The 9,242-nt window shown below is 38.2% G+C and overlaps 2 protein-coding genes across 2 annotated transcripts; both read left to right on the top strand.

Moving 5' to 3' along the window:
• Positions 1 to 3,471: 3,471 nt before the first annotated feature.
• LOC148948456 (uncharacterized) lies at positions 3,472 to 3,792 on the top strand. Its single transcript, XM_089094938.1, has one exon. It carries the CDS (start codon positions 3,472 to 3,474, stop codon positions 3,790 to 3,792), a length of 321 nt encoding a protein of 106 aa, XP_088951064.1.
• Positions 3,793 to 4,046: 254 nt separating this feature from the next.
• Positions 4,047 to 4,568, top strand: LOC148948455 (uncharacterized). Its single transcript, XM_089094937.1, has one exon. The coding sequence runs from the start codon at positions 4,047 to 4,049 to the stop codon at positions 4,566 to 4,568; it is 522 nt and encodes a 173-aa protein (XP_088951063.1).
• Positions 4,569 to 9,242: the final 4,674 nt, after the last annotated feature.

The raw sequence follows: 9,242 nt of genomic DNA, 5'->3' as shown, positions 1-9,242 counted from the left end.
GAAAATACGGGTGTGTGGCCAATAGGAAGAAAAAGAAGAATAATCAAACGAATATTTCACTTATATGCAAAAAGCTCTCATAAGTGTTGAGAAAGTAAGAATCTAAACTTCAATAGCTTAAAAGCGAAGGAATCTAAACTTTAAAAAATAAAATGCATTTTTTTTACTCTTTATTGCTTCTGTTTCTTTCCCTTTGTTAACTTGTTATGGTTAAAATTCTTTCTTTAAGATATTCGTCTTATTCTTCTTCCTTTTCTTCCTATTGGTCATAGACCCAGCATAGACTTGTTGTTTTCAAAAGTTTCTTCTTTGGTTATGTGTATTTATAATCTATGCATTTGGTTCTGTATGTATTTGTCTCTGTAGGTGAAATATCTGCTGATTTTCCTCTTTTTCTTTCTATACATAGACTATACATAAACATAGACTTGTTGTTTTTCGAAAGTTTCTTTTATGTTGTTTGTAATCAAATGCTGATTTTTGCTTTGGCTGCTGAGTTTAATTCTTTTCTATGGTAAATGATTTATTTATTTGCACGTGGTTGAAATAAAAAGACATGCATTCTTAATTTTATTAAATAAGAAAAAAACAAGTTTGTTTAACTGAAACTAAGGAGCAACATTAGAAATTAAAACGAAGATAAATTATTCCGTATATAAAAGGGGCTGTCCCCTCCTCAACGCCTCGCTCTTTACGCTAAGGTTTGACTCTTTTTCACAACTCTAGTTTTTAAAACAATAAAAACTCTAGCCTAAAGAGCGAATCGTTGATGAGGGGACACCCCTTTTATATACATAATAATTTCTGTTCATTTTAAGCTCTATTGTCGCTCCTTACTTTCAGTTTAAAAAAAACTTATTTTTTTTATTATTTAATATCTGAACGTTTTTCGACTAATGGAGGTTCGAGTTTGGCTCACCGTACATGAAAAATTAAAACAAAATTTGCATATTAATTTTGGGAAGATTTATTCCGCATATGAAGAGTTGGTCTTTCCTCAATACCTTACTCTTTACGTAAAAGCTGTTAGCACTTTAAAAAAAAACTTCCTATTATATAATTAAGCCCCCCCTGCTTCAGTAGACGCTCTTAAAAAAATGGGACGAACAGTCAAACTTTAGCGTAAAGAGCAAGGTATTGAGTAGGGGGCAACCCTTCATATATGAAATAATTTCTGTTGATTTTTCCAATAATGCCGGTAAATCTGGCTCTATGAAATATACCGCCCTCCCTCACGGAAAATTCCTCCATGAAAGTTCCAACGTAAATTTCACCCCTCCCCCGTAAAATTCCCTCCAGACAGTTCCCTCCTCGCTGAGAATCCCCCTACCTTTAAAATTGCTTGCGGATTATTCAACTAGAAAAATTATCCTTAGCATTCTTTGATTTGAATAAGACTTTAATATCTAATCGGTTTCTCGATCCCTCCAAAAATGCCCCTGAATAATTCCCCCGGAACATATCCACATGAAAAATTTGGCAAAGAGAAGGTAAAACAATTAAAAAAAAGTTTCGTATAGTAATTCTGTCAAATCCACCTAGTGTAACATTTCCCCTCTAATATTTACACCCCCCCCAAAAAAAAGAAAAATTTCCTCCCCAAGAAAGATTCTCACTATAAAAATCCACCCCAAGCACAGCACCCCCCCCCCAAAAAAAAAATCCACCTAGTGTAACATTTCCCCTCTAATATTTACACCCCCCCCCCAAAAAAAAAGAAAAATTTCCTTCCCAAGAAAGATTCTCACTATAAAAATCCACCGCAAGCACAGCACCCCCCCCCCCAAAAAAAAAATGTCTGTATGCTTCCCAATAAAAAATTCTATGCGTAAACAATGGGCGAAATTCATAACTTACAGACCTCTCTCCACGGATTGTGGAGAGAGGCCTCTCTCCAGGATTTTACACCTAAAGACATAATCATTTGAACTTTCAACTATACTGAACGAAAAGACTTTCTCAAAATTTTGATCAGATAACTTTGGTAAAAAATGGGCGTGGAGGGGGCCCAGTTGCCCTCCAGTCTTTTTGGTCACTTGAAAACAGCACTATAAGTTTTAATTTACGTTCGAATGCACCCTCTCTCGATTTTCCAGGGTCATTATTTCGATACAACCACCCCTGGGAAAAAAAACAACAAATAAACACACATCCGTGATCTGTCTTCTGGCAAAAATAGCAAAACCCCACATTTTTACAGATAGGAGCTTGAAACTTCTACAATAAGATTCTCTGGCACGCTGAATCTGATAGTGTGATTTACATTAAAATGTTTTTAGCTTTAGGGGGTGTTTCCCCCTATTTCAAAAATCAGGCAAATTTCCCCAGGTTCGTAATTTTTGATGGGTAATACTAAACTTGATACATGTTATATATTTGCAACCAGCATAATAAGCAGATTATTTTGATGTATCTGTTGATATTAAACTTTCGTTTTTTAGAGTTTCGGTTACTATTGAGCCGAGTCCCTCCTTACTTACAGTTCGTTAAAACGAACTGTTTGATGTGGGAAAATTGATTATATGTCCAAGTGACATTACCCCAGGGGGAATATAATCCCAATTCTCTAGATATCTTATAGGGTTTTTGATTTATTTTTGTTTTGTTGTTCTCAGCAAATCCGACATGCTAGAAAGAGGCCATAAGAACAGAGATAAGGTTTAGCGCAAATTTCATCTGCTTAATGGTTTTCAGCAAAGACAAATTTCTTGAGTTGTAAACAGGGATGAACAATTGATTCAACCAGCCGCTCATGTCATTAGTTATTTATAGCCATTAAAAAGTGACAGCCTAGTAATGAGCAGAGGGAGTGTTCTTATTTTCTTGACAAGAGTCATTTCCTATCAGTCTAATAACGTACTTCCTGTCGATAAGACAGGGATAGTCCCGAAGGAGATCGGATAAAACAATACTTCTGTTTTAATTGTAAGAACCCAGCCTCTATTTTTGTGATTTTTTTCCCCTTAACTACTCAGAAACGATGAGGGCAGGCCGTTCTTCACGTTAAGGTGTTAATAAATCTTATTCTAAACAGAAATCTATGCTCCACTAAAGCGTCTACACGTAAAGATATTACGTGTAATATTGGGTTGCGCATTATGGATCCATTTTTTTTTTTTTAACTTGAGCTCACTAAAATCAGTTAGTTTAATAAATCTTAACGGATACGAAGGGTGAAGAGGCTTTCACGCTAAGTATGTTATTTTCTATGTTAAGGGGTTGAGCTGAACTGCATCAAGCATAACCTGTCACGCTTAAGAAATCCCTTTCATACTAGCTTAACGTAAAAATCCATAAAACCATCATTACCCCCGTCTAAAATCATCACCATCATCATGACACACTGAAGTTATACTGTCAGATTGGAAGAAAGGAATCATCGTGCCAGTGTTTAAGCGCAAGGGCAGCAAGACGGATTGCAGCAACTACCGTGGTATCACCGCACTCTCTGTTCCTGGAAAACCGCTTACAATGCTCCTGTTGAAACGTGCAATAAGTTTCCTACGTGCTTTGCACCGCCCCCAACAAGCCGAATTCATGCCAGGAAGATCAACAATTGAACAGATTCATGCGGTCAGACAGATCGTTGAGAAGACACTGGAATTCAACAAGAAAGCTTCCATAGCTTTCATTGACTTTCGTTCTGCCTTTGACAGTGTTTACAGGCAATCCCTTTGGCTAATCTTGAAAGCTGCTGGACTACCAAGAAAGATAGTCAGTCTCTTTAAAGAACTCTACAGCAGCACAGAAAGCACCGTCCTTGTTAACGGGAAGCTTTCTTGTTCCCCATAAAAAATGGTGTACGGCAAGGTTGCGCTGCTGCATCTGAGCTGTTTGACTACGTCATCGACCACGTTTTGAACAAGACACACCGTGTTCACTCCTTTGGGATACGTTATGCAGGGAGGACTTTGTCTGATGTTGACTTTGCCGACGATGTAGCCGTCCTTAGTAAAAATCTCGACCAACTTAAGTCTGCAATCGAGACGCTCTCCCCCACTGCCTCCGGAGTTGGGCTGCAAATCAACTGAAAGAAAACGAAAATCATGCCCATAGAAAACACCGCATCGGTATCACCCTTAACTGTTGCGATCAACGGCGAAACTGTTGACGTGGTAAGTCAGTTCACTTATGTTGGATCAATTATATCATCAAATGGCACACTTGACACCGAAATCTCAGCCAGATCAGCCAAGGCAAACTCTGTATTCGGATGGCTCCTGAGAGCAGTCTTCCACAAACCACAAATTACTGGCCTTACAAAAGCCCGCATCTACAACGCCACAGTCTCAAGCATCATGCTGTACTCTTCTGAGACATGGCTGATAACCCAGACACAGCTAAGAAAGGTCTATGCCATCCAAACTAGACACCTGCGTCAAGTTGTAGGCTTCAAATGGTATGAAAAGATCCGAAATACTGAGATCCTGAGGACCTTTAAGTTAGCGAACCTCTCCACCCAAGTAGAAGCTCGTTCTCTAAGATGGTACGGCCACTTACTCCGCCTCCCGCCAACTACTCCTGCAATGATAATATCGGACTTTAATCCCTCAATTGTCTGGAAATGACCTTGAGGGAGGCCGTCCACCAGATAGGCTGATGTTATAAATCAACGCCTCTTCAACCGCAACATCGACCCAAATGAGGCCCAATCCTTAGCCCTGGACAGGGCTACTTGGAGAAGACAGAACGGACTGTCGAATAGTTCCCTCTACGCTGGTGACCCTGCTGAGTAATAGCAATAAGTCAAGTAAGTCAAAGTTTAGACCAGGGCACTTCGTATCGAATGAGTTGTCGTACAAACTTCGAAAAGGACTCATTCGATGGAAATTGGAGTGGCTAGTGCCTTTTTTAACAGCCGAAATTGCCTGGAAGGAAACTAACATCCCTTCTACACCCACCATTAACCCAAACACATCCAATCAAAACTTTGAGATAGCCGTTTTGTTCAGCGTAGTTAAAAGATCTGGAAATTATGTTTTGAGGAGAACACTCCCTCTTCAGCCCTCAGGGCAAGGGTTGTAAGTTATGCCCTGGGGGCATCTAAAGTTTTGATAGAAAGCGTTGTCGTAGAAACTTAAAAAAGGGCCCATTTGATTGGAAATTCAAATGGTTAATGACCTTTTTAATAGTCGAAAGTGATTGGAGGGCAACTAACCCCCCTCCCATGCCCACCATTTCCCCAAACACATCCAATCAAAATTTTGAGGAACACATTTTGTTTAACGTAGTCTAAAGATCTGGAAAATATGTTTTTGAGGAGGACACTCCCCCGACAGCTCTCAGGGCAAGGGTTGTAAGTTATGCACTGGGGGCATAGGCCTATATGGTTTTTATAGAAATTTCCGTTGTGGAATATTCAAAAAGGACTCATTCAATTAGGAATTGTAATGGCTAGTGACCTTTTTAATATACGAAAGTGATTGGAAGGCAACTAACAACCCTTCCACGCCCACCATTTCCCCAAACACATCCAATCAAAATTTAGAGATAGCCATATTGTTCAGTGTAGTTGATTTCCTGATAGAAGTTATGTTTTTGAGGAGGACGCTCCCCCGCAGTCCTCAGGGCAAGGGTTTTAAGCTATGCCCTGGGGGCATATAAGAACGATGTTGGCACAGTGTATTATTTATTAAATTTTTTTCTTCAGACCAGGGCACTTCGTATCGAAGAAGTTGTCGTAGAAACTTTGAAAATGGCTCATTCAGTTGGAAATTGGAGTGGCTTGTGTCCTTTTTAATAGTCAAAAGTGATTGGAAGGCAACTAACACCCCCTTTCACGCCCACTTTTAATAGTCGAAAGTGATTGGAGAGCAACAAACGCCCCTCTCACACCCACCATTTCCCCAAACACATCCGATCAAAATTTTGAGATGGCCATTTTGTTTAACGTTGTTGAAGTTCTTGAAAATATGTCTTTGAGGATGACAACCCCACTCACAGCCCTTAGTATAAGGTTTGTAATTTATGCCCTGGGGGCATATAAGGTGTTTATAGAAAGTGTTATCATAGAAACTCAAAAAGGGCTTATTTGATTGAAAATCGAAAGGCCTGGTGCCCTTTTAATTGTCGAAAGTGATTGGAAGGCAACTAACTCCCCTTCCACGCCCACCATTTCCCCAAACACATCCAATCAAAATTTTGAGATAGCCGTTTTGTTCAATGTAGTTGAAATTTCTGGAAATTAGGTCCTTGAGGATGGCCACCATCCCCCCCCCCTCCAGCCCTCAAGGACACTCCCCCGACAGATCTCAGGGTAAGGGTTGTAAGTTATGCACTGAGGGCATATAAGGTTTTTATAGAAAGCATTGTTGTAGAAACTTCAAAACGTCTATATATCTCAAAAATATAGATCTCAAAATATATCTCAAAATTTTGAGATATCAATTTTGTTCAACGTAGTTAAAAGTTCTGGACATTAGATCTTTGAGGATGATAATCCCCTCAGAGCCCTCAGGGCAAGAGTTGTAAGTTATGCCCAGTGGGCATATAAGGTTTTTATAAAAAGCGTTGTCGTAGAAAGCGCCAAATCAATTGATTGGAAATTGAAAGGGCTAGTGCCCTTTTTAATATTCGAAAGTGATTGTAGAACAACTAACCCCTCTCTCACGCCCACCGTTTCTCCAAACCCATCCAATTAAAATTTTGAGATTAGTATTTTCTTCAACGCAGTTGAAAGTTCTGAAAATTATGCCTTTGAGGATGACAATCCTCCATAACCCCTCAGGGCAAGGGTTGTAAGTTATGCCCTGAGAGCATATAAGGTTTTTATAGAAAGTGTTTATGTAGAAATGTCAAAAATGGCTCATTCGATTGGAAATTGAAAGGGCTAGTTCCTTTTTTAATAGTCGAAAGTAATTGGAGGGCGACTAACGCCCACCATTTCCGCAAACACATTCAATCAAAATTTAAAGATGTCAATTTGTTTGAGCATAGTTGACAATTCGGAAATTAGGTCTTTGAGCATTACCCCCCCCCACCCCCACAACCTTCAAGGCAATGGTTGTAAGTTATGCCCAGGGGGCATATAAAGTTCTTATAGAAAGCGTTTTCGTAGAGACTTTAAAAAGGGCTCGTTCAGTTAGAAATTGAAGGTGCTAGTGACCTTTTTAATAGGATAGTCGAAACTGATTGGAGAGCCACTAACCCTCTCTCACACCCACCATTTCCGCAAAGACATCCAATCGAAATTTTGAGATAGCAATTTTTCAACGAAGTTGACAGTTCTGGATATTATGTCTTTGAGGATGATAAACCCCCCACACCCCTGAGGGCAAGGGTTTTAAGTTATGCCCTGGGGGCATATAAGGTTTTTATAGAGAGCGTTGTCATAGAAACATCGAAAGGGCTCATTCTATTGAAAATTGAAAGGGCTACTGCCCTTTTTAATAGTCAAAAGCAATAGGAGGAAACCTAAAACCCTTCCCACGCCCAATATTTCCCTAAACACATCCAATAAAAATTTTGAGATAGCCATTTTGTTCAGCGTAGTTGAAAATTCAAAAATTATGTCTTTGAGGATGACAATCCCCCCACAGCCCTCAGCACAAGGGTTGCAAGCTATGCCCTGGGGGCATTTAAGGTTCTTATAAAAAGTGTTGTCGTAGAAACTTAAAAAAGGGCTCATTCGATTGGGAATTGACAGGGCTAGTGCCCTTTTTAATAGTCAAAAGTGATTGGGGGCCAACTAGCCCCCCTCTCACGCCTACAATTTCCCCAAACACATCTAATCAAAATTTTTAGATAGTCATTTATTCAAGGCTATCAAGAAGAGGTTTAAAAAACCTCTTTTCCATACCATCCAATTGGTAAAGATCTTGGTACTTTTTTTAGAGGTTTCGGCAGTTTCTTTTTCTCGTTAAGATTAGTCAAATATTACTTGTAAATTGTACAAGCAAGTCAGAAACTAGTAGCCAACTTACCAGTTGTCTACTGTAGCCACTAATCCTCTCCTTGATTTTTATCAATTATATTTACTCAAGTTAAATTTATATATATATATATATATATATATATATATATATATATATATATATATATATATATATATATATATATATATATATATATATATATATATTATATATATATATATATATATATATATATATATATATATATATATATATATATATATATATATATATATATATATATATATTATATATATATATATATATATATATATATATATATATATATATATATATATATATATATATGTATATATATATATAGAAAAAGTATTGAGTATCTTCCGCTAAGTTTTCCAGAGCCCAAGTTTTCCCATATGAAGTAAATGTAAGAGGCATGTTTATTTTTTAATATAATTTAAATAGAACACGTCACAGTCAGCATAACTAAAATAAAACATTCCAGTTTTAGAACCTTTTTAATAGTCGAAAGTGATTGGAGGGCAACTAACGCCCCTATCACACCAAGCATTTCTCAAAACACATCCAATCAATTTTTTTAGATAAACATTTTGTTCAACGTAGTTGAAAGCTCTGGAAATTAGGTCTTTGACAGCGTTGTCGTAGAAACTTCAAAAAGGACTCATTCAATTGGGAATTGAGAGGGCTTGTGCCCTTATTAATATTCAAAAGCGATCGGAGGGCGAATGCCCACGTCCATAATTTCCCCAAACACTTCCGTTCAACATTTTGATACAGCCATTTTGTTGAACGTAGTTGAAGGGTCTGGAAATCATATTTTTGAGTATGACAGCCCTCTCGCAGCCCTCAGGGCAAAGGTGGCAAGTTATGTCCTGGGGGCAAATAATATTTTTATAGAAAGTATTGTAGTAAAAACACACACAAGGGCTCTTTCGATTAGAAATTGAGAGGGCTATTGCCCTTTTTAATGGTCGAAAGTAATTGGACGGAGAATCACCTTTACCCCAAGCCAATCATTTCCCCAAAAATTTCAGATCAATAATTTGATATGGCCATTTTGTTCAACGTAGTTGAAAGGTCTGAAAATCATGTCTTTGAGGATGACAACCCTCCCCCTATAGCCCTCAAGACAAGGGCTCTAAATTATGCCCTTGGGGCGTGTAACGTTTTATAGAAAGTGGTGTCGCAGAAGCTTGAAAAAAGGTTCATTTGATTGTACACTAAGAGGACTGGTGGCTTTTGTATTAGTCGAAAGTGATCAGAGGGCAATTGCCCCCCCCCATACGTCTATCATTTCCCCAAAAACTTCTAATCAAAATTTTGATATAGCCATTTTGTTCAGCCTAT

The sequence above is a fragment of the Artemia sp. Qi Xiang Cuo genome, chromosome 9, assembly GCF_049724085.1.
Source record: "Artemia sp. Qi Xiang Cuo chromosome 9, ASM4972408v1, whole genome shotgun sequence".
In the NCBI taxonomy this organism is placed as follows: Eukaryota; Metazoa; Arthropoda; class Branchiopoda; order Anostraca; family Artemiidae; genus Artemia; species Artemia sp. Qi Xiang Cuo.
This window is presented reverse-complemented; position numbering and strand designations above follow the sequence as displayed.